Raw genomic sequence first — 27463 nt, 5'->3', positions numbered from 1 at the left:
AAGGAATGAGTCTAAGGACTTCATAGAACTATGTGCCTTCTTGTTACCCCCAAAGTATGTAATATGAAAAAAAAAAATGTATGGACGATACTTTGTTTTTAAACTTTTTGGTTTCCAAATGTATCTACTGTGTGCTTTAGATGAGGCTTAAGTAGTATAACGTATAGCCCTTTCGTCAAACTTAATTTGACAGGTCGACATGCCCCTTTCCCCGCCCATAACCCCGCCCACCCCTCCAACAACCCCGCCCATTCAACCTTCCCACACCATGCCTAAAGTACGCCCCTTTCTAATATCAAACAGCCTCAATTTCTAGCTTATCCCTTTGTGAAGCCAAGATACATCCTTATAGTGAAAAAAATTGCAACCATATTGTTTCAGTAAAACAAGTCTGGGCATGTACAGGAAATGTAGTAGTTTATCCACTAATGACAATATTTAGTGACAGAGGGCTTGGATGCTTCTGTATCACATTTTTGTATCAATTGGTCTGTACTGTGAAAGGTTCATGATTTCACACACTGAAGTCATTATACATCCACAGACTGGTCATTGTTTTGTTTTAGGTAGATGTTGTTACACATGTAAACATTAACCATCTGTGAGCATTTCATTTTGAGAGGCAGCTGTAAAATACAGATGTCATATCTCAAATAAAATAGCTATTGGTATACAGCTAATTGTGTGAAACATGTAGAGTTTGTTTGTTGTCAATAAGACAGAAGCTCACTAATGGCTTTGTATGTAACTGATCTGTTTTGAAAAAACAAATAGGCATCTGTGTAACCCAGACTGAAAAGAGACAGTTGTTGGACACATGTTGTAAAAACATTAGCTGTTTTTGTTGTCAATAAGACAGAAGCTCACTAATGGCTTTGTATGTAACTGATCTGTTTTGAAAAACAAATAGGTGTCTGTGTAACCCAGACTGAAAAGAGACAGTTGTTGGACACATGGTGTAAAAACATTAGCTGTTGGGCAACAGATCTGTTGAAATACCATTAGTCATCTGTGTACTCAGGTTGTAAAGACAAATCAACCTCCAAAATTTAATTAGACATATGTGTTTGGAAAATCATATAAAATCACCCTTCTATTATTTATTTCAATAATAATCTCATGAACATCATACATAACATTGTGCATAAGTTTGTTCTAGTGCGGCTAAAATACATTTTGAATTAGACTTTTTATAGATATGCAATAGCAAACTCTTGTAGTGTCAACATATAGTATTGAACATAAAATAAGAAAAAATATACTTATTTAGCGGCATGCGGAAAAGTGTGTAAGCTTATTCTATCAAGCTAAAACTCGCTTTACCTAGTATTATAAAATGTTAACTAAAAGGTCTTTAGAGGTTAAACATAAACTATTCAGTAGAAAAATCAAATACATTTTGAATTATGCTTTTACCGATGCCCAATAGCGAACTCTTGCACCGTTATTGTATAGCATTGAACCAAAAATAAGACATATAAATCAAAATGTAACTGCTATTACACTGTTGTTATTAAATAATCTATAATATAGTCAAAGTATCTTAAATGTACACATATCAGACCGTCCTGAAAAAAAAAAAAAAGCTTGCTAATGAATATGATAATGCTTCATTAGTAGGCGGGGGTATCCAGGCCAAATTCCTATATAAACACCTATGGTTACAAACTCAACACCGAGAAAACTGTACTAAAGGTTAAGGGTATAACACTCAATACTGCTAACACACAACTTGTTAATTTTGACAGTTTAAAAGACCTTGTGCTGGACTACTCACGCAATTCAGATCCCAAGAACCAGAAAACAATAGGTATAGAACAAAACGGAATTGTCAGAAATAGGAAGCGCTGGGACATTGAGACAAGACCGTTACGTAAAACTCAAAAGTGTGTCTACACAAAGAGACAACTGCTGGCAGACTTTACGACGGTGCCTTTTGGCTATTAGACATGATGACTCAATTTCAACACCCTTTTTCTTGTATTTTAGCCGGTCCATCAAATTCCGGAAAGAGTTTTTTTGTAAAACAATTGTTGATACACTCAGATACGTTAATGTCGCACAAACCTGATAATGTCATTTGGTTTTATGCATGTTGGCAAAAATTGTATGATGATCTCAACAACCTATTTACAAATATCAGGTTTATCGAGGGGATACCGCAAAATTTTACAGACGACGATCTATTCCCGTCGGACAAGGTAAATTTGGCAGTTGTTGATGATCTTATGGAGGCGGCTTGTGAAAACCTTGAAATACAAAACGCATTCACCAAATATGTACACCACAGAAATTTGAGCATTATGTATCTCGTTCAAAACGTGTTTTGTCAGGGTAAGAAAAGCCGAACCATAAATTTAAACACTAAATACATGGTCCTGTTTAAGAACCCGCGTGATAAATTACAGGTTATTACGCTGGCTCGGCAAATGTACCCCGGTAAAACACGTTTCTTTTTAGAAGCTTTTGAAGATGCCACGCATCAGCCTTACGGATATCTACTCGTAGATTTAAGATCTGATACACCCGAGGAACTGCGACTAAGAACCGGCTTGTTCCCGCCAGATCTTCCGACGGCTTATGTGTGCAAAAAGAAGCTCTAAAAAGTAATTTTCTCATCACAAAGGTCATTCTTGGTAACAACGTTGTTACTGTAAAGATGTCTAGCAGGATCCATCGTAATTGGGATCTTCTAAAGACGTTGGTTAAAACAAAACCGACGGTGCGAAAATCCATCTTACGCAACGCCAGTAATGATTTGATTTCAGCTATTGGTGAGATCGCTCTTAACATCCTTAAAGGAAAGATTCCTCTTAGAGAACGTCAGAAAAATATACTTAAAAAGTGGCGTAGAGCTATAAAGAAATTAAGCGATAAAACATACTCCATTAAGGGCAAGAAGCGCATTGTGAACCAGAGCGGCGGTTTTATAGGAGCGCTGTTGAGCTTTGCAATCCCTTTAATTACCAGTCTTATAGCTAATAGAACCGGTGGTTCGTAATGGAGTACGCTGAGAAAATGTTCTTGGTTTCCAAACAAGAATTGGACAGGTTAAAAAAACCTGTTGCGGAAACAACCGATATACGCCAAACCACTACACAACGTTTAGATGGGGAAATTAGCGAGATACTTAACAGAAATGATCTTTCAGATGATGAAAAAATTAAGAAATACACAAACGTGTTACAGAGATACCTAGCGCTCACCAAACAGAAAGAGATGTCAACCTTAACTTTGATTACACAACCGCAAACTGTTCAACAACAATTGTCAAATGATTCTTCTACAGGCGATGATGTAAAAGAGATACTCGACAATGTAAATATAAGGTATAGGAAAAACGCAGAACTTTTGCTGAATAAACTGCTGCGGGCAGGCAACAAGAGCTCTTGGAACGCTAGGGGTGAATTCATTTACAAAGACCAAACCATACCAGGGTCCAACATTATCGATCTCATTCGCACAGCGACACAGAGTCATGGCTTAATTAAAGCTAAAGTACCTCGTGGTTGGGATTTCTTCTTGGACACCATAGCGGAGCTGAACGTACCCTCTACGGTAATCGGTAATACAAAAACAAGAGAACTTCTCGATAATTTAAAAAGGGGCGCGCAAGCTGAATCTTTTGAATCTATTCACAGCCCTCTTGGTCGTTCGCTGTTCGCTACACCGGTGGGTGTGACGCGTGGAACTTTATTACCTAAAAAGCGCACTATGCCGCTGGCACAGATGACTTGGTTAACGTTGTAAATTTTACTTTGATTGTATATAAATATATCTATCTTTGTATGCTATACCTTTTGAATGTTGATTTTTTTAATAAAAACATAATTTTTTACTAAAATGTAGTCCTCCTTTTTTATAAGTTATATGTATAGATGCGAATAAATCAATTAACTTGAAAAGATATAGTTGCAGACGTCTTTTGACAGCGTAGACCGTTAGACATTATTAGAAAAGGTGGTAAAATGATGGCAAATGCTGAAATATTGAGAAAACAGTATTACACACAAAAAGCGGCTGGATCGTACGGCGGTGTCGATGCCTTATTCAGAGAAGCCAGGAAATTTGGTGTAAGAAGAGACTCTGTAAAAAATTGGCTAAACAATGAGGACACTTACACGTTGTACAAACCGGTGAAAAAATCATTTAAAAGAAACAAAGTCCTTGTGTCTGATATAGACAGTCAGTGGCAGGCTGATCTTGTGTCAATGATAGACTTTTCAAAAGAAAACAACGGTGTTAAATACTTGATAACTGTTATTGATATTCTTTCAAAATATGCTTGGGTTTCTGGAATTTTAAATAAATCGGGAACAACAGTAGCTGCCGCTTTCGAGCAGATATTTAGACTCAGCGGTCGGACCCCCAGAAAGCTTCAGACGGATCGTGGTAGAGAGTTTATAAACAAACCTATGAGAAAACTTTGTGCCGACTTTAAAATACATCATTTTTTAACTACAAATACGGTCAAAGCTTCGTTAGTGGAACGTTTTAATAGAACTCTGAAAACACGGATGTGGCGTTATCTTAGAGAGCAAAACACCTACAGATACATTGACAAGTTGCAAGACCTTGTGCATAGTTATAATCACTCGTATCACAGATCTATACGTTGTCGACCTGTTGATGTGTCAAAAGAGAATTTTTTGATCATTTGGAAAAATATTTACGGTGATTACGCTGCTGTTAAGAAAGTTAAACCTTTACTGAAAATAGGCGATCACGTTAGAATTGTACGCTATAAGGGCCCATTTACAAAGGGTTATGAACAAACCTACACAGATGAAATATTTACCATCTATGCTATAAACACTAAAGGGCTGAGGCCCCTTTATAAGTTGAAAGACCTGTCTGACGATCTCATTGAAGGGTCCTTCTACGCTGAAGAGGTTCAAAAAGTCCCCCTCGATAAGCATCGCGTTTACAGGATAGAAAAAATTGTCAAAAAGAAGAAAGTTAGAGGAGACACTTTGTATTTTGTAAAGTGGGTCGGTTATCCCGAAAAGTTTAACGCTTGGGTATCTGAAAAACAACTGTTGAGCTTGTAAACTATGGAAGATGAATCGTTTTTTATTACACTACCCTGCAACTCTTCAGCTAAGCTTTACCCCGACAACACCATCGCTGACTACACCACAAAATTAGCAAAAGCCGTCAATCTACGAGGACCTTATGAAGTGGCGTTAGTAGAGATCCAGTACCCTCTCACATGGAATACCTTTGAGGCGGGAGATGGTCTTTTTTACATCTTGACAAAGGGTGAGCCTATCAAGGAATTTTATATCAAACCCGGTTATTACAATCACATGAATGATCTGGTCAAAGCCGTTAATAACAAACTTGAGTCTGGTAAAATACCTCCCGATCAACTGCGACTAAGATACGACGATATTGAGAGAACTGTTTATGTTACTAAATCGGACGTTTACAAGTTTGTTCCGTGTGAAAAGTTGGGTGTTATATTGGGGCTGCCGCATCTTGTGCGTGGTGGGTCAAACAAAAGCGATTGGTCAAACAAGATTGTCGGCAGCCCGTTGCAATACATTATGCGATACGACGAGTCTGGCTCGCCGTTTTTAGAGGGTATCAACGTTGATTTAACGTCTGTTGATGCTGTAGAGAATGAGACTTTACTTATAAAGAAAAAAATTAATCCGGATATCAAAGCAGGGTTCTATACAATGTTTGTTTATACTGATATAATCCAACACCAACTTGTTGGTGATAGCTACGTACAGCTTTTAAGAACTGTTGAGATAAGCGGCAAAAACGGTGATGTAGTCACGCAGAAGTATAACAGACCGGACTATATACCGCTCTGCAAACAACACTTTGATAACATTACAATAACGATACTCACGGACCAGGCCAAGCCTGTTAAATTCAAATACGGGAAAATCGCACGATTACACTTTAGACCGCGATCAGGGACGACACATTAAAAATGCTGTCCCAGAGAGTGTACGGAGACCCGGTTGCGTATACACATTATTACATAACACAAGCGGGTCATGGCTTGGACGGTTTTCAAGGCGCAGAATTCATGCACGGTTCTGGGCTCGCTGGTCTGTTTCGTGGTCTATTCCGGCGAGTCGTTCCGCTATTCAAGAAAGGCGTGGAACTAGTAAAGCCTCATGTAAAAACAGCGGCTAGAAACATCGCTAAAGATGTCATAGCTACGACATCAACCGCCGTTATGGATCGCATAAATAGATCCAATCATGGTCAGGAGGGTTCTGGTGTGGTGCAAATTCGTAAAAAAAGGCGGAAAAGAAAACGAACCCACGACGGCATAATCCTACCCCCTTTTATGAATAAAGTGTCTGCGCCTAAGAGACGTCGTCGCCAGAAAACAAGAAGTCGTTCACCAGACGACATCTTCTAATCGTGAGCTATGGCTTTTGTGCATGACACCTCCGTTGAGTACGCAAAATCAGAGTTGGATATATTTCAAATACCACCTACGCAGACAAGCATAGAAAAATCGCTTTATGTGGAGGTACAACCAATCACTGCCCTTGCCGATAACGCTCCTTTGGAGTTCTTCATCTCTGGCAGCGGTGAATATTATTATGACCTCAATAACACTCTGTTACACGTCGTTTGCCGAATCGTTAACCCGGATAACACACCCATACCTGACGGATCCCGCGTTACACTTATTAACTACCCTATTGCTAGCCTTTTTAACCAATTGGACATAACGCTGGGCGACACGTTGATTTCCCGAAGTGACAACCTGTATACGTATAGAGCCTATATTGAATCCCTAATAAATTATAATTCACAAACTTTGGCGGCGCAATTTACGGCCGGTTTATTCTATAAAGACACAGCCGGTCATCATGATGACCGGGCTCTCGACGGTCGAAACACTGGTTTCAACAAGCGCTCGCAGTATACCGCACGCTCCAGAAGTGTGGAATTAATGGGGCCCATTTACGGTGATATATTTAATCAACCTAAGCTAATACTGAACGGGCTAGATCTAAAGATAAAGTTGACCAGAAATAAAGACTCTTTCTGTATTATGTCTGCCGAGGCGGGTCATTTTAAAGTCCAGATACAGCACGCATCGCTGTTTGTCAAAAGAGTTCAAGTATCTCCAGCTGTGAGAATCGGCCACAGTCGTGCCCTGTTAACCGCTAACGCTAAGTATTCGATCGATCGAGCGTCGCTTAAAGTGTACAGTATACCGGCAGGCACCCGCATATCCAACCATGAAAACCTCTTTCTCGGAAACATTCCAAAAACGGTAATACTAGCGTTTGTGGACAACGACGCATTTTCGGGGAATTATCAAAAAAACCCTTTGTGCTTCAATCACTATAATGTGAATTACGCAGCTTTATATTTGGACGGTCAACAAATACCCGCAAAGCCTTTTCAATCCAATTTTCAAGGCGAATCAGCTGTTCGGGAATATATGTCACTCGTGCATATTTCGGGTAAACAAAAGGCTGACAACGCTTTATCCGTGGATCGGTCTGAATTTTTGAACGGTTACACCTTGTTCGCTTTTGATTTGTCACCGGATCAAGAACCTGGCGGACATTTCTCTCTAGTAAAAACTGGAAACCTCAGAGCCGAAATTAGATTTGCTGAACCGGTGTTAAACACTATTAACATGATTGTTTACGCCGTTCATGAGAACATTATTGAAATTAATAATAGAAGGGAGGTTTTATATGATTTTCAGTAACAATGAATAACTATGAAATTACCAACGTTATCAAAGCGGACTTTCATTCATGACGCATATTTAAAGGCGTATTTCCTTGTGATTTATTACCGAGAAATGCAATTATAGACAGACCGGCGGCCTATATTGTAAATACGGACAAATCACAGCAGCGGGGGAAGCACTGGGTTTTAATTATATTATGCGCAAATGACGTGTCAATTTTTTTGATAGCTATGGATTATCACCGGCGAATGAACTATTTCCCGGTGAATTTATGAAATTTTTGTCTAAAAATTCTACGCTTATAAGGTATCAAAACAGGCAGATACAGGACGCAATTAGTTCGGTCTGCGGTTATTACTGTATCTATATCTTACATTGTATTGCTAAAGGCCTTTCTTTTGAAAATGTATTAAAAAGATTTACAAATGACTTTAGAAAAAACGACCGCTTTGTACGTGACTTTGTAACTAAGAGGCTGCTGAGATTACGTATACGTTGTTGTAATTACACACAAACCTGCATGTCATACTGCGATGTTACAAATCCGTTGCGTTGAACCACTAATAAAAATATTTTGATTAAAACCAATATGATTGCAATTTTTTTCACTATAAGGATGTATCTTGGCTTCACAAAGGGATAAGCTAGAAATTGAGGCTGTTTGATATTAGAAAGGGGCGTACTTTAGGCGTGGTGTGGGAAGGTTGAATGGGCGGGGTTGTGGGAGGGGTGGGCGGGGTTATGGGCGGGGAAAGGGGCGTGTCGACCTGTCAAATTAAGTTTGACGAAAGGGCTATACGTTATACTACTGGCTTAACAAGGGATCTATAGCGGGATCAAATTATATTTTCTTTATTTATAAGTTTAAATAGACACAACACTTTCTATAGTTGGTTATCCAGAGATCCAGCCAACACAGGCCGGAAATACAAGTCTAATAAGTGTACAATTAGGATTCATTCTTTTGCCTTTCCTTGCATTTACTGCTAATGAACTTCAGTTCACCATATATTTCCCTACATTCGCCTATTTCACTTTATTGCACTTGGACAAAAAGTTGCTGAGACAAAAAAGTTGCTACAAGGAACATACCATTGACTTGAATGCATTTGTAGTGAGAAAAAAATTGTTGCACATAAAAAATTTGGACTTCAATGCCATTTTCAAATTTTCCACCATTTTGAAAATGCTTCACTAATTTTCCTCGAAGCAAAATGGAACAGATTTGATCAACGCTAATATTTACTAATCACCATGACATAGAGTGACCATATAAAGGAATGAGTCTAAGGACTTAATAGAACAATGTGCCTTCTTGTTACCCCCAAAGCATGTAATATGAAAAAAAAACTTTTATGGACGGTTCTGTGTATTTAATCTTTTTGGTGCCAAAACGTGTCTACTGTGTGCTTTAGATGAGGCTTAACAAGGGATCTATAGCGGGATCAAATTATATTTTCTTTATTTATAAGTTTAAAAAGACACAACACTTTCTATATTTGGTTATCCAGAGATCCAGCCAACACAGGCCGGAAATACAAGTCTAATAAGTGTACAACTAGGATTCATTCTTTTGCCTTTCCTTGCATTTACTGCTAATGAACTTCAGTTCACCATATATTTCCCTACATTGCAGCATCATTGCGGCTGAGTAGACTTGAATCTGTATAACAATGTATTTTTTTAACCTTAATTATAAGGTTTAATGCCTAATTATATTTACTTTCATGAAAACGATTTATTTCAACGATAGTTCATTTGTATCTATACTTTATTTATTATTCTATCTGCAACAACTACTGAAGGTAAGGGTTATGCATAATTTGTCTCTTATAAAGATCTTTCATTCCATCATGGTTTTCACATTGTTCGGGGGTCCACCTCGAGTCATATGACTGTTCATTTGACAATAAAATTTTAGAGGATATTATTTCTTGAACTAATCAGTGGAAAAACAAAAATGAAAAGTTGACATGAGAAAAATCGCCCATTCACTTTATTGCACTTGGACAAACAGTTGCTGAGACAAAAAGTCGCTACAAGGAACACACCCATTGACTTTAATGCATTTGTAGTGAGAAAAAAATTGTTGCACATAAATGATTTGGACTTCAATGCCATGTTCAAATTTTTTGCCATTTTGAAAATGCTTCACTAATTTTCCTCGAAGCAAAATGGAACAGATTTGATCAACGCTAATATTTACTAATCACCATGACATAGAGTGACCATATAAAGGAATGAGTCTAAGGACTTAATAGAACTATGTGCCATCTTGTTACCCCCAAAGCATGTAATATGAAAAAAAAAACTTTTATGGACGGTTCTGTGTTTTTAATCTTTTTGGTGCCAAAACGTGTCTACTGTGTGCTTTAGATGAGGCTTAACAAGGGATCTATAGCGGGATCAAATTATATTTTCTTTATTTATAAGTTTAAAAAGACACAACACTTTCTATAGTTGGTTATCCAGAGATCCAGCCAACACAGGTCGGAAATACAAGTCTAATAAGTGTACAATTAGGATTCATTCTTTTGCCTTTCCTTGCATTTACTGCTAATGAACTTCAGTTCACCATATATTTCCCTACATTCGCCTATTTCACTTTATTGCACTTGGACAAAAAGTTGCTGAGACAAAAAAGTTTCTACAAGGAACATACCATTGACTTGAATGCATTTGTAGTGAGAAAAAAATTGTTGCACATAAAAAATTTGGACTTCAATGCCATTTTCAAATTTTCCACCATTTTGAAAATGCTTCACTAATTTTCCTCGAAGCAAAATGGAACAGATTTGATCAACGCTAATATTTACTAATCACCATGACATAGAGTGACCATATAAAGGAATGAGTCTAAGGACTTAATAGAACTATGTGCCTTCTTGTTACCCCCAAAGCATGTAATATGAAAAAAAAAACTTTTATGGACGGTTCTGTGTATTTAATCTTTTTGGTGCCAAAACGTGTCTACTGTGTGCTTTAGATGAGGCTTAACAAGGGATCTATAGCGGGATCAAATTATATTTTCTTTATTTATAAGTTTAAAAAGACACAACACTTTCTATATTTGGTTATCCAGAGATCCAGCCAACACAGGCCGGAAATACAAGTCTAATAAGTGTACAACTAGGATTCATTCTTTTGCCTTTCCTTGCATTTACTGCTAATGAACTTCAGTTCACCATATATTTCCCTACATTGCAGCATCATTGCGGCTGAGTAGACTTGAATCTGTATAACAATGTATTTTTTTAACCTTAATTATAAGGTTTAATGCCTAATTATATTTACTTTCATGAAAACGATTTATTTCAACGATAGTTCATTTGTATCTATACTTTATTTATTATTCTATCTGCAACAACTACTGAAGGTAAGGGTTATGCATAATTTGTCTCTTATAAAGATCTTTCATTCCATCATGGTTTTCACATTGTTCGGGGGTCCACCTCGAGTCATATGACTGTTCATTTGACAATAAAATTTTAGAGGATATTATTTCTTGAACTAATCAGTGGAAAAACAAAAATGAAAAGTTGACATGAGAAAAATCGCCCATTCACTTTATTGCACTTGGACAAACAGTTGCTGAGACAAAAAGTCGCTACAAGGAACACACCCATTGACTTTAATGCATTTGTAGTGAGAAAAAAATTGTTGCACATAAATGATTTGGACTTCAATGCCATGTTCAAATTTTTTGCCATTTTGAAAATGCTTCACTAATTTTCCTCGAAGCAAAATGGAACAGATTCGCTCAACGCTAATATTTACTAAACACCATGACATAGCGTGACTATATAAAGAAATTAGACTAAGGACTTCATAGAACTATGTGTCTTCTTGTTACCCCCAAAGTATGTAATAAGAAAAAAAACAAATATTATGGACGGTACAGTGTTTTTAAACTTTTTGGTGTCCAAAACGTGTCTACTGTGTGCTTTAGATGAGGCTTAACAAGGGATCTATAGCGGGGTTAAATTATATTTTCTTTATTTATAATTTTAAAAAGACACAACACTTTCTATAATTGGTTATCCAGAGATCCAGCCAACACAGGCCTGAAATACAAGTCTAATAAGTGTACAACTAGGATTCATTCTTTTGCCTTTCCTTGCATTTACTGCAAATGAACTTCAGTTCACCATATATTTCCCTACATTTCAACATCATTGCGGCTGAGTAGACTTGAATCTGTATAACAATGTATTTTTGTAACCTTAATTATAAGGTTTAATGCCTAACTATATTTACTTTCATGAAAACGATTTATTTCAACGATACTTCATTTGTATCTATACTTTTTTTTAATTATTCTAGCTGCAACAACTACTGAAGGTAAGGGTTATGCATAATTTGTCTCTTATAAAGATCTTTCATTCTATCATGGTTTTCACATTGTTCGGGGGTCCACCACGAGTCGTATGACTGTTCATTTGACAACAAAAATTTAGAGGATATTATTTCTTGAACTAATCGTTGCAACAACAAAAATGAAAAGTTGACACGAGAAAAATTGCCCATTCACTTTATTGCACTTGGACAAAAGGTTGCTGAGACAAAAAGTCGCTACAAGGAAAACACCCATTGACTTTAATGCATTTGTAGTGAGAAAAAAATTGTTGCACATAAAAAATTTGGACTTCAATGCCATGTTCAAATTTTTTGCCATTTTGAAAATGCTTCACTAATTTTCCTTGAAGCAAAATGGAACAGATTTGCTCATCGCTAATATTTACTAATCACCATGACATAGCGTGACCATATAAAGGAATGAGTCTAAGGACTTCATAGAACTATGTGCCTTCTTGTTACACCCAAAGCATGTAATATGAAAAAAAAACTTTTATGGACGGTACTGTGTTTTTAATCTTTTTGGTGTCCAAAACATGTCTACTGTGTGCTTTAGATGAGGCTTAACAAAGGATCTATAGCGGGATGAAATTATGTTTTCTTTATTTATAAGTTTAAAAAGACACAACACTTTCTATAATGGTTATCCAGAGATCCAGCCAACACAGGCCTGAAATACAAGTCTAATAAGTGTACAACTAGGATTCATTCTTTTGCCTTTCCTTGCATTTACTGCTAATGAACTTCAGTTCACCATATATTTCCCTACATTTCAACATCATTGCGGCTGAGTAGACTTGAATCTGTATAACAATGTATTTTTGTAACCTTAATTATAAGGTTTAATGCCTAACTATATTTACTTTCATGAAAACGATTTATTTCAACGATACTTCATTTGTATCTATACTTTATTTATTATTCTAGCTACAACAACTACTGAAGGTAAGGGTTATACATAATTTGTCTCTTATAAAGATCTTTCATTCCATCATGATTTTCACATTGTTCGGGGGTCCACCTCGAGTCGTATGACTGTTCATTTGACAACAAAAATTTAGAGGATATTATTTCTTGAACTAATCGTTGCAACAACAAAAATGAAAAGTTGACATGAGAAAAATTGCCCATTCACTTTATTGCACTTGGACAAAAAGTTGCTGAGATAAAAAGTCGCTACAAGGAAATCACCCATTGACTTTAATGCATTTGTAGTGAGAAAAAAATTGTTGCACATAAAAAATTTGGACTTCAATGCCATGTTCAAATTTTTTGCCATTTTGAAAATGCTTCACTAATTTTCCTTGAAGCAAAATGGAACAGATTCTCTCATCGCTAATATTTACTAATCACCATGACATAGCGTGACCATATAAAGGAATGAGTCTAAGGACTTCATAGAACTATGTGCCTTCTTGGTACCCCCAAAGCATGTAATATGGAAAAAAAACTTTTATGGACGGTACTGTGTTTTTAATCTTTTTGGTGTCCAAAACCTGTCTACTGTGTGCTTTAGATGAGGCTTAACAAAGGATCTATAGCGGGATCAAATTATATTTTCTTTATTTATAAGTTTAAAAAGACACAACACTTTCTATAATTGGTAATCCAGAGATCCAGCCAACACAGGCCTGAAATACAAGTCTAATAAGTGTACAACTAGGATTCATTCTTTTGCCTTTCCTTGCATTTACTGCTAATGAACTTCAGTTCACCATATATTTCCCTACATTTCAACATCATTGCGGCTGAGTAGACTTGAATCTGTATAACAATGTATTTTTGTAACCTTAATTATAAGGTTTAATGCCTAACTATATTTACTTTCATGAAAACGATTTATTTCAACGATACTTCATTTGTATCTATACTTTATTTATTATTCTAGCTACAACAACTACTGAAGGTAAGGGTTATACATAATTTGTCTCTTATAAAGATTTTTCATTCTATCATGGTTTTCACATTGTTCGGGGGTCCACCACGCGTCGTATGACTGTTCATTTTACAACAAAAATTTAGAGGATATTATTTCTTGAACTAATCGTTGCAACAACAAAAATGAAAAGTTGACATGAGAAAAATTGCCCATTCACTTTATTGCACTTGGACAAAAAGTTGCTGAGATAAAAAGTCGCTACAAGGAAAACACCCATTGACTTTAATGCATTTGTAGTGAGAAAAAAATTGTTGCACATAAAAAATTTGGACTTCAATGCCATGTTCAAATTTTTTGCCATTTTGAAAATGCTTCACTAATTTTCCTTGAAGCAAAATGGAACAGATTCTCTCATCGCTAATATTTACTAATCACCATGACATAGCGTGACCATATAAAGGAATGAGTCTAAGGACTTCATAGAACTATGTGCCTTCTTGGTACCCCCAAAGCATGTAATATGGAAAAAAAACTTTTATGGACGGTACTGTGTTTTTAATCTTTTTGGTGTCCAAAACCTGTCTACTGTGTGCTTTAGATGAGGCTTAACAAAGGATCTATAGCGGGATCAAATTATATTTTCTTCATTTATAAGTTTAAAAAGACACAACACTTTCTATAATTGGTAATCCAGAGATCCAGCCAACACAGGCCTGAAATACAAGTCTAATAAGTGTACAACTAGGATTCATTCTTTTGCCTTTCCTTGCATTTACTGCTAATGAACTTCAGTTCACCATATATTTCCCTACATTTCAACATCATTGCGGCTGAGTAGACTTGAATCTGTATAACAATGTATTTTTGTAACCTTAATTATAAGGTTTAATGCCTAACTATATTTACTTTCATGTACATGATTTATTTCAACGATACTTCATTTGTATCTATACTTTATTTATTATTCTAGCTACAACAACTACTGAAGGTAAGGGTTATACATAATTTGTCTCTAATAAAGATCTTTCATTCCATCATGATTTTCACATTGTTCGGGGGTCCACCTCGAGTCGTATGACTGTTCATTTGACAACAAAAATTTAGAGGATATTATTTCTTGAACTAATCGTTGCAACAACAAAAATGAAAAGTTGACATGAGAAAAATTGCCCATTCACTTTATTGCACTTGGACAAAAAGTTGCTGAGACAAAAAGTCGCCACAAGGAAAACACCCATTGACTTTAATGCATTTGTAGTGAGAAAAAAATTGTTGCACATAAAAAATTTGGACTTCAATGCCATGTTCAAATTTTTTGCCATTTTGAAAATGCTTCACTAATTTTCCTTGAAGCAAAATGGAACAGATTCGCTCATCGCTAATATTTACTAATCACCATGACATAGCGTGACCATATAAAGGAATGAGTCTAAGGACTTCATAGAACTATGTGCCTTCTTGTTACACCCAAAGCATGTAATATGAAAAAAAAACTTTTATGGACGGTACTGCGTTTTAAATCTTTTTGGTGTCCAAAACGTGTCTACTGTGTGCTTTAGATGAGGCTTAACAAAAGATCTATAGCGGGATCAAATTATATTTTCTTTATTTATAAGTTTAAAAAGACACAACACTTTCTATAATTGGTTATCCAGAGATCCAGCCAACACAGGCCTGAAATACAAGTCTAATAAGTGTACAACTAGGATTCATTCTTTTGCCTTTCTTGCATTTACTGCTAATGAACTTCAGTTCACCATATATTTCCCTACATTTCAGCATCATTGCGGCTGAGTAGACTTGAATCTGTATAACAATGTATTTTTGTAACCATAATTATAAGGTTTAATGCCTAACTATATTTACTTTCATGAAAACGATTTATTTCAACGATACTTCATTTGTATCTATACTTTTTTTTAATTATTCTAGCTGCAACAACTACTGAAGGTAAGGGTTATACATAATTTGTCTCTTATAAAGATCTTTCATTCTATCATGGTTTTCACATTGTTCGGGGGTCCACCACGAGTCGTATGACTGTTCATTTTACAACAAAAATTTAGAGGATATTATTTCTTGAACTAATCGTTGCAACAACAAAAATGAAAAGTTGACATGAGAAAAATTGCCCATTCACTTTATTGCACTTGGACAAAAAGTTGCTGAGATAAAAAGTCGCTACAAGGAAAACACCCATTGACTTTAATGCATTTGTAGTGAGAAAAAAATTGTTGCACATAAAAAATTTGGACTTCAATGCCATGTTCAAATTTTTTGCCATTTTGAAAATGCTTCACTAATTTTCCTTGAAGCAAAATGGAACAGATTCTCTCATCGCTAATATTTACTAATCACCATGACATAGCGTGACCATATAAAGGAATGAGTCTAAGGACTTCATAGAACTATGTGCCTTCTTGGTACCCCCAAAGCATGTAATATGGAAAAAAAAACTTTTATGGACGGTACTGTGTTTTTAATCTTTTTGGTGTCCAAAACCTGTCTACTGTGTGCTTTAGATGAGGCTTAACAAAGGATCTATAGCGGGATCAAATTATATTTTCTTCATTTATAAGTTTAAAAAGACACAACACTTTCTATAATTGGTAATCCAGAGATCCAGCCAACACAGGCCTGAAATACAAGTCTAATAAGTGTACAACTAGGATTCATTCTTTTGCCTTTCCTTGCATTTACTGCTAATGAACTTCAGTTCACCATATATTTCCCTACATTTCAACATCATTGCGGCTGAGTAGACTTGAATCTGTATAACAATGTATTTTTGTAACCTTAATTATAAGGTTTAATGCCTAACTATATTTACTTTCATGTACATGATTTATTTCAACGATACTTCATTTGTATCTATACTTTATTTATTATTCTAGCTACAACAACTACTGAAGGTAAGGGTTATACATAATTTGTCTCTTATAAAGATCTTTCATTTCATCATGATTTTCACATTGTTCGGGGGTCCACCTCGAGTCGTATGACTGTTCATTTGACAACAAAAATTTAGAGGATATTATTTCTTGAACTAATCGTTGCAACAACAAAAATGAAAAGTTGACATGAGAAAAATTGCCCATTCACTTTATTGCACTTGGACAAAAAGTTGCTGAGACAAAAAGTCGCCACAAGGAAAACACCCATTGACTTTAATGCATTTGTAGTGAGAAAAAAATTGTTGCACATAAAAAATTTGGACTTCAATGCCATGTTCAAATTTTTTGCCATTTTGAAAATGCTTCACTAATTTTCCTTGAAGCAAAATGGAACAGATTTGCTCATCGCTAATATTTACTAATCACCAGGACATAGCGTGACCATATAAAGGAATGAGTCTAAGGACTTCATAGAACTATGTGCCTTCTTGTTACCCCCAAAGCATGTAATATGAAAAAAAACAACTTATGGACGGTACTGTGTTTTTAATCTTTTTGGTGTCCAAAACATGTCTACTGTGTGCTTTAGATGAGGCTTAACAAAGGATCTATAGCGGGATGAAATTATATTTTCTTTATTTATAAGTTTAAAAAGACACAACACTTTCTATAATTGGTTATCCAGAGATCCAGCCAACACAGGCCTGAAATACAAGTCTAATAAGTGTACAACTAGGATTCATTCTTTTGCCTTTATTTGCATTTACTGCTAATGAACTTCAGTTCACCATATATTTCCCTACATTGCAGCATCATTGCGGCTGAGTAGACTTGAATCTGTATAACAATGTATTTTTGTAACCTTAATTATAAGGTTTAATGCCTAACTATATTTACTTTCATGAAAACGATTTATTTCAACGATACTTCATTTGTATCAATACTTTTTTTATTATTCTAGCTACAACAACTACTGAAGGTAAGGGTTATGCATAATTTGTCTCTTATAAAGATCTTTCATTCTATCATGGTTTTCACATTGTTCGGGGGGTCCACCACTTTAGTTCACCATATATTTCCCTACATTGCAGCATCATTGCAGCTGAGTAGACTTGAATCTGTATAACAATGTATTTTTGTAACCTTAATTATAAGGTTTAATGCCTAACTATATTTACTTTCATTAAAACGATTTATTTCAACGATACTTCATTTGTATCTACAGTATACTTTTTTTTATTTTTCTAGCTGCAACAACTACTGAAGGTAAGGGTTATGCATAATTTGTCTCTTCTAAAGATCTTTCATTCCATCATGGTTTTCACATTGTTCGGGGTCCACCACGAGTCGTATGACTGTTCATTTTACAATAAAAATTTAGAGGATATTATTTCTTGAACTAATCGGTGTAACAACAAAAATGAAAAGTTGACATGAGAAAAATCACCCATTCACTTTATTGCACTTGGACAAAAAGTTGCTAAGACAAAAAGTCGCTACAAGGAAAACACCCATTGACTTTAATTCATTTGTAGTGAGAAAAAAATTGTTGCACATAAAAAATTTGGACTTCAATGCCATGTTCAAATTTTTTGCCATTTTGAAAATGCTTCACTAATTTTCCTCGAAGCAAAATGGAACAGATTCGCTCATAGCTAATATTTACTAATCACCATGACATAGCGTGACCATATAAAGGAATGAGTCTAAGGACTTCATAGAACTATGTGCCTTCTTGGTACCCCCAAAGCATGTAATATGGAAAAAAAACTTTTATGGATGGTACTGTGTTTTTAATCTTTTTGGTGTCCAAAACCTGTCTACTGTGTGCTTTAGATGAGGCTTAACAAAGGATCTATAGCAGGATCAAATTATATTTTCTTTATTTATAAGTTTAAAAAGACACAACACTTTCTATAATTGGTTATCCAGAGATCCAGCCAACACAGGCCGGAAATACAAGTCTAATAAGTGTACAACTAGGATTCATTCTTTTGCCTTTCCTTGCATTTACTGCTAATGAACTTCAGTTCACCATATATTTCCCTACATTTCAACATCATTGCGGCTGAGTAGACTTGAATCTGTATAACAATGTATTTTTGTAACCTTAAATATAAGGTTTAATGCCTAACTATATTTACTTTCATGAAAACGATTTATTTCAACGATACTTCATTGGTATCTATACTTTATTTATTATTCTAGCTGCAACAACTACTGAAGGTAAGGGTTGTGCATAATTTGTGTCTTATAAAGATCTTTCATTCCATCATGGTTTTTACATTGTTCGGGGGTCCACCACTTTAGTTCACCATATATTTCCCTACATTGCAGCATCATTGCGGCTGAGTAGACTTGAATCTGTATAACAATGTATTTTTGTAACCTTAATTATAAGGTTTAATGCCTAACTATATTTACTTTCATGAAAACGATTTATTTCAACGATACTTCATTTGTATCTATACTTTATTTATTATTCTAGCTACAACAACTACTGAAGGTAAGGGTTATGCATAATTTGTCTCTTATAAAGATCTTTCATTCCATCATGATTTTCACATTGTTCGGGGGTCTACCTCGAGTCGTATGACTGTTCATTTGACAACAAAAATTTAGAGGAAATTATTTCTTGAACTAATCGGTGCAAAAACAAAAATGAAAAGTTGACATGAGAAAAATCGCCCATTCACTTTATTGCACTTGGACAAAAAGTTGCTGAGACAAAAAGTCGCTTCAAGGAAAACACCCATTGACTTTAATGCATTTGTAGTGAGAAAAAAATTGTTGCACATAAAAAATTTGGACTTCAATGCCATGTTCAAATTTTTCGCCATTTTGAAAATGCTTCAATAATTTTCCTCGAAGCAAAATGGAACAGATTCGCTCATCGCTAATATTTACTAATTACCATGACAAAGCGTGACCATATAAAGGAATGAGTCTAAGGACATCATAGAACTATGTGCCTTCTTGTTACACCCAAAGCATGTAATATGAAAAAAAAACTTTTATGGACGGTACTGTGTTTTTAATCTTTTTGGTGTCCAAAACGTGTCTACTGTGTGCTTTAGATGAGGCTTAACAAGGGATCTATAGCGGGGTCAAATTATATTTTCTTTATTTATAATTTTAAAAAGACACAACACTTTCTATATTTGGTTATCCAGAGATCCAGCCAACACAGGCCTGAAATACAAGTCTAATAAGTGTACAACTAGGATTCATTCTTTTGCCTTTCGTTGCATTTACTGCTAATGAACTTCAGTTCACCATATATTTCCCTACATTTCAGCATCATTGCGGCTGAGTAGACTTGAATCTGTATAACAATGTATTTTTGTAACCATAATTATAAGGTTTAATGCCTAACTATATTTACTTTCATGAAAACGATTTATTTCAACGATACTTCATTTGTATCTATACTTTTTTTTAATTATTCTAGCTGCAACAACTACTGAAGGTAAGGGTTATGCATAATTTGTCTCTTATAAAGATCTTTCATTCTATCATGGTTTTCACATTGTTCGGGGGTCCACCACGAGTCGTATGACTGTTCATTTGACAACAAAAATTTAGAGGATATTATTTCTTGAACTAATCATTGCAACAACAAAAATGAAAAGTTGACACGAGAAAAATTGCCCATTCACTTTATTGCACTTGGACAAAAAGTTGCTGAGACAAAAAGTCGCTACAAGGAAAACACCCATTGACTTTAATGCATTTGTAGTGAGAAAAAAATTGTTGCACATAAAAAATTTGGAATTCAATGCCATGTTCAAATTTTTTGCCATTTTGAAAATGCTTCACTAATTTTCCTTGAAGCAAAATGGAACAGATTTGCTCATCGCTAATATTTACTAATCACCATGACATAGCGTGACCATATAAAGGAATGAGTCTAAGGACTTCATAGAACTATCTGCCTTCTTGTTACACCCAAAGCATGTATTATGAAAAAAAAACTTTTATGGACGGTACTGTGTTTTTAATCTTTTTGGTGTCCAAAACATGTCTACTGTGTGCTTTAGATGAGGCTTAACAAAGGATCTATAGCGGGATGAAATTATATTTTCTTTATTTATAAGTTTAAAAAGACACAACACTTTCTATAATTGGTTATCCAGAGATCCAGCCAACACAGGCCTGAAATACAAGTCTAATAAGTGTACAACTAGGATTCATTCTTTTGCCTTTCCTTGCATTTACTGCTAATGAACTTCAGTTCACCATATATTTCCCTACATTTCAACATCATTGCGGCTGAGTAGACTTGAATCTGTATAACAATGTATTTTTGTAACCTTAATTATAAGGTTTAATGCCTAACTATATTTACTTTCATGAAAACGATTTATTTCAACGATACTTCATTTGTATCTATACTTTATTTATTATTCTAGCTACAACAACTACTGAAGGTAAGGGTTATACATAATTTGTCTCTTATAAAGATCTTTCATTCTATCATGGTTTTCACATTGTTCGGGGGTCCACCACGAGTCGTATGACTGTTCATTTTACAACAAAAATTTAGAGGATATTATTTCTTGAACTAATCGTTGCAACAACAAAAATGAAAAGTTGACATGAGAAAAATTGCCCATTCACTTTATTGCACTTGGACAAAAAGTTGCTGAGATAAAAAGTCGCTACAAGGAAAACACCCATTGACTTTAATGCATTTGTAGTGAGAAAAAAATTGTTGCACATAAAAAATTTGGACTTCAATGCCATGTTCAAATTTTTTGCCATTTTGAAAATGCTTCACTAATTTTCCTTGAAGCAAAATGGAACAGATTCTCTCATCGCTAATATTTACTAATCACCATGACATAGCGTGACCATATAAAGGAATGAGTCTAAGGACTTCATAGAACTATGTGCCTTCTTGGTACCCCCAAAGCATGTAATATGGAAAAAAAACTTTTATGGACGGTACTGTGTTTTTAATCTTTTTGGTGTCCAAAACCTGTCTACTGTGTGCTTTAGATGAGGCTTAACAAAGGATCTATAGCGGGATCAAATTATATTTTCTTCATTTATAAGTTTAAAAAGACACAACACTTTCTATAATTGGTAATCCAGAGATCCAGCCAACACAGGCCTGAAATACAAGTCTAATAAGTGTACAACTAGGATTCATTCTTTTGCCTTTCCTTGCATTTACTGCTAATGAACTTCAGTTCACCATATATTTCCCTACATTGCAGCATCATTGCGGCTGAGTAGACTTGAATCTGTATAACAATGTATTTTTGTAACCTTAATTATAAGGTTTAATGCCTAACTATATTTACTTTCATGAAAACGATTTATTTCAACTATACTTCATTTGTATCAATACTTTATTTATTATTCTAGCTACAACAACTACTGAAGGTAAGGGTTATGCATAATTTGTCTCTTATAAAGATCTTTCATTCTATCATGGTTTTCACATTGTTCGGGGGGTCCACCACTTTAGTTCACCATATATTTCCCTACATTGCAGCATCATTGCAGCTGAGTAGACTTGAATCTGTATAACAATGTATTTTTGTAACCTTAATTATAAGGTTTAATGCCTAACTATATTTACTTTCATTAAAACGATTTATTTCAACGATACTTCATTTGTATCTACAGTATACTTTTTTTTATTTTTCTAGCTGCAACAACTACTGAAGGTAAGGGTTATGCATAATTTGTCTCTTATAAAGATCTTTCATTCCATCATGGTTTTCACATTGTTCGGGGTCCACCACGAGTCGTATGACTGTTCATTTTACAATAAAAATTTAGAGGATATTATTTCTTGAACTAATCGGTGTAACAACAAAAATGAAAAGTTGACATGAGAAAAATCACCCATTCACTTTATTGCACTTGGACAAAAAGTTGCTAAGACAAAAAGTCGCTACAAGGAAAACACCCATTGACTTTAATTCATTTGTAGTGAGAAAAAAATTGTTGCACATAAAAAATTTGGACTTCAATGCCATGTTCAAATTTTTTGCCATTTTGAAAATGCTTCACTAATTTTCCTCGAAGCAAAATGGAACAGATTCGCTCATAGCTAATATTTACTAATCACCATGACATAGCGTGACCATATAAAGGAATGAGTCTAAGGACTTCATAGAACTATGTGCCTTCTTGGTACCCCCAAAGCATGTAATATGGAAAAAAAACTTTTATGGACGGTACTGTGTTTTTAATCTTTTTGGTGTCCAAAACCTGTCTACTGTGTGCTTTAGATGAGGCTTAACAAAGGATCTATAGCAGGATCAAATTATATTTTCTTTATTTATAAGTTTAAAAAGACACAACACTTTCTATAATTGGTTATCCAGAGATCCAGCCAACACAGGCCGGAAATACAAGTCTAATAAGTGTACAACTAGGATTCATTCTTTTGCCTTTCCTTGCATTTACTGCTAATGAACTTCAGTTCACCATATATTTCCCTACATTTCAACATCATTGCGGCTGAGTAGACTTGAATCTGTATAACAATGTATTTTTGTAACCTTAAATATAAGGTTTAATGCCTAACTATATTTACTTTCATGAAAACGATTTATTTCAACGATACTTCATTGGTATCTATACTTTATTTATTATTCTAGCTGCAACAACTACTGAAGGTAAGGGTTGTGCATAATTTGTGTCTTATAAAGATCTTTCATTCCATCATGGTTTTTACATTGTTCGGGGGTCCACCACTTTAGTTCACCATATATTTCCCTACATTGCAGCATCATTGCGGCTGAGTAGACTTGAATCTGTATAACAATGTATTTTTGTAACCTTAATTATAAGGTTTAATGCCTAACTATATTTACTTTCATGAAAACGATTTATTTCAACGATACTTCATTTGTATCTATACTTTATTTATTATTCTAGCTACAACAACTACTGAAGGTAAGGGTTATGCATAATTTGTCTCTTATAAAGATCTTTCATTCCATCATGGTTTTCACATTGTTCGGGGGTCCACCACTTCAGTTCACCATATATTTCCCTACATTGCAGCATCATTGCGGCTGAGTAGACTTGAATCTGTATAACAATGTATTTTTGTAACCTTAATTATAAGGTTTAATGCCTAACTATATTTACTTTCATGAAAACGATTTATTTCAACGATACTTCATTTGTATCTATACTTTATTTATTATTCTAGCTACAACAACTACTGAAGGTAAGGGTTATGCATAATTTGTCTCTTATAAAGATCTTTCATTCCATCATGATTTTCACATTGTTCGGGGGTCTACCTCGAGTCTTATGACTGTTCATTTGACAACAAAAATTTAGAGGAAATTATTTCTTGAACTAATCGGTGCAAAAACAAAAATGAAAAGTTGACATGAGAAAAATCGCCCATTCACTTTATTGCACTTGGACAAAAAGTTGCTGAGACAAAAAGTCGCTTCAAGGAAAACACCCATTGACTTTAATGCATTTGTAGTGAGAAAAAAATTGTTGCACATAAAAAATTTGGACTTCAATGCCATGTTCAAATTTTTCGCCATTTTGAAAATGCTTCAATAATTTTCCTCGAAGCAAAATGGAACAGATTCGCTCATCGCTAATATTTACTAATTACCATGACAAAGCGTGACCATATAAAGGAATGAGTCTAAGGACATCATAGAACTATGTGCCTTCTTGTTACACCCAAAGCATGTAATATGAAAAAAAAACTTTTATGGACGGTACTGTGTTTTTAATCTTTTTGGTGTCCAAAACGTGTCTACTGTGTGCTTTAGATGAGGCTTAACAAGGGATCTATAGCGGGGTCAAATTATATTTTCTTTATTTATAATTTTAAAAAGACACAACACTTTCTATATTTGGTTATCCAGAGATCCAGCCAACACAGGCCGGAAATACAAGTCTAATAAGTGTACAACTAGGATTCATTCTTTTGCCTTTCCTTGCATTTACTGCAAATGAACTTCAGTTCACCATATATTTCCCTACATTTCAGCATCATTGCGGCTGAGTAGACTTGAATCTGTATAACAATGTATTTTTGTAACCTTAATTATAAGGTTTAATGCCTAACTATATTTACTTTCATGAAAACGATTTATTTCAACGATACTTCATTTGTATCTATACTTTATTTATTATTCTAGCTGCAACAACTACTGAAGGTAAGGGTTATGCATAATTTGTCTCTTATAAAGATCTTTCATTCCATCATGGTTTTCACATTGTTCGCGGGTCCACCACGAGTCGTATGACTGTTCATTTTACAACAAAAATTTAGAGGATATTATTTCTTGAACTAATCGTTGCAACAACAAAAATGAAAAGTTGACATGAGAAAAATTGCCCATTCACTTTATTGCACTTGGACAAAAAGTTGTTGAGACAAAAAGTCGCTACAAGGAAAACACCCATTGACTTTAATGCATTTGTAGTGAGAAAAAAATTGTTGCACATAAAAAATTTGGACTTCAATGGCATGTTCAAATTTTTGGCCATTTTGAAAATGCTTCACTAATTTTCCTCCAAGCAAAATGGAACAGATTCGCTCAACGCTAATATTTACTAATCACCATGACATAGCGTGACCATAAAAAGGAATGAGACTGATGGGCATACTTTCAGGGGAGATCAAGATAGAGGGGGAACAAGACAAGGATGCCCACTCTCCCCCCTTTTGTTCACCCTTTCTTTGGAGCCTCTAGCCAACGCTATAAAAAACCATCCACAAATTAGAGGCATCAGAGTAGGGGAAATGAACCATAAAATTAGTTTATATGCTGACGATATTCTCCTGACCCTAAGTTCGCCTCAGACCTCACTACCACACCTTAACGAGCTGCTGGAACAATTTTGTCTTATATCCGGGTTTAAGATCAACAACTCCAAATCACAGGCATTATCAATCAAAATGCATCCTATGGAGAGAAAACTGCTTCAGACCAATTTTGACTTCCAATGGCAGGAAAGAGCAATTAAATACCTCGGAATACAATTAACTGCCAAATATGACTCTCTCTATGATAACAACATTACTCGCTTCCTTGAAATCAAGTTTACAGACTTGGAGCAAATATGGGCTATCTTGGTTCGGCCGCATTTCAGCAGTGAAGATGACAATACTTCCTAGGATATTGTACCTTTTCAGAGTCCTGCCAGTACATTTCTCAGAAAAAATGGCTAACTCCCTACAAAAAGCTATCACTCAATTCATTTGGGATAATAAACGTCCCAGAATCAAATTGGATATAATGACGAAGCCAACAAGCATTGGGGGAATAGGAGTACCACATATATTTAGATATTACATGGCAGCGAGATTATCTGAAATAGTGGCTATGCACAGAACTCCGACTATGCCATGGCTAGATGTCGAAAATGCGGGTCTGGCTTCATTGGCACTGAATCACATCATTTGGATCCCTGAAAAAGACAGGAATATTCCTGGCCAACTTCCCCCTACAATTATACACTCACTACAAATCTGGGACAAGTACAGGGAAAAACTACATTTATCCCAACGCAACGCAATATACTGCACATTTCTGGGAAACAAAAAGTTTCCACCAGGGGTAGAAATACGAGACTTTCTTCCCTGGACCGAAAATAACGCTTACCTATGTACTACCTTAGTCAAAGGGCGAGAGATACATACCTTTCAGGACCTCAAAGACAGCCTCCAGATACCAAATAGCCAACTCTTCCGTTACTTACAAATACGCCATTTTATATCTCATACCTTCTTGCAAGGTAATGCATCACCTCCAGCCCCTTCGCAATTCGAACTCTTGTGCAACTCTTCAAATCAATCTACTCACCTGATCTCAAGACTGTACAATAGGCTCTCTGAAGACAATACCACTCTAGCACAAAAGTATATGGCCAAATGGGAAGTGGATGTACAGGAGACAATTGACACGAAAAGTGGCAGACGATCTGGGAGAAGGCTAGTAAGACATCAATCTGTACCATAATACTGGAGAAGGCCTATAAACTGATATTCAGATGGTACTATACCCCCTCGAGACTGGCCCACCTATCCAAAAGCACCCTCTCCCCGCAATGTTTTGGTGGATGTGGAGAGCGGTGTACATTCTACCACATGTGGTGGACCTGCAAGATAGTTAAAGCTTTCTGGAGAATGGTAGCCCACACCTTGTCAGCTATTTTCAAACAACAAATTGAGCCAGAGCCTCTGTCATTTCTTCTGGGCCTGCCTCTTAAAACTTTGAAAACTTCTGAATCAAATAAACTAGCGACACATATAATTACAGCAGCAAAAACATTAAGGGTGGCCAAGTGGAACAACAAAACTGAAGGTAAGGGGTATGCATAATTTGCCTCTTATAAAGATCTTTCATTCTATCATGGTTTTCACATTGTTCGGGGGTCCACCTCGAGTCGTATGACTGTTTATTTGACAACAAAAATTTAGAGGATATTATTTCTTGAACTAATCGGTGCAAAAACAAAAATGAAAAGTTGACATGAGAAAAATCGCCCATTCACTTTATTGCACTTGGACAAAAAGTTGCTGAGCCAAAAAGTCGCTACAAGGAATCTGTATAACAATGTATTTTTGTAACCTTAATTATAAGGTTTAATGCCTAACTATATTTACTTTCATGAAAACGATTTATTTCAACGATA

At 35.3% G+C, this 27463-nt stretch overlaps 1 protein-coding gene and 1 long non-coding RNA gene across 2 annotated transcripts in view; both read left to right on the top strand.

Moving 5' to 3' along the window:
* The first annotated feature begins 6397 nt into the window (after window positions 1-6397).
* On the top strand, window positions 6398-7705 carry LOC121400379 (uncharacterized protein F54H12.2-like). The gene has a single exon (XM_041583292.1). The coding sequence runs from the start codon at window positions 6398-6400 to the stop codon at window positions 7703-7705; it is 1308 nt and encodes a 435-aa protein (XP_041439226.1).
* Window positions 7706-22477: 14772 nt separating this feature from the next.
* LOC121400418 overlaps window positions 22478-27463 on the top strand; it is a 31973-nt gene continuing 26987 nt past the window's right edge. Inside the window, exon 1 of the long non-coding RNA XR_005965742.1 lies at window positions 22478-22497. This is a non-coding gene — a long non-coding RNA (uncharacterized LOC121400418). The remainder of the gene's footprint in view (window positions 22498-27463) is intronic.

This window comes from Xenopus laevis, chromosome 2S (genome assembly GCF_017654675.1).
Source record: "Xenopus laevis strain J_2021 chromosome 2S, Xenopus_laevis_v10.1, whole genome shotgun sequence".
In the NCBI taxonomy this organism is placed as follows: Eukaryota; Metazoa; Chordata; class Amphibia; order Anura; family Pipidae; genus Xenopus; species Xenopus laevis.
This window is presented reverse-complemented; position numbering and strand designations above follow the sequence as displayed.

Bases quoted from the DNA above. Each gene is read 5' to 3' on its own strand.
- LOC121400379 (XM_041583292.1), top strand. From the start codon at position 6,398: ATGGCTTTTGTGCATGACACCTCCGTTGAGTACGCAAAATCAGAGTTG.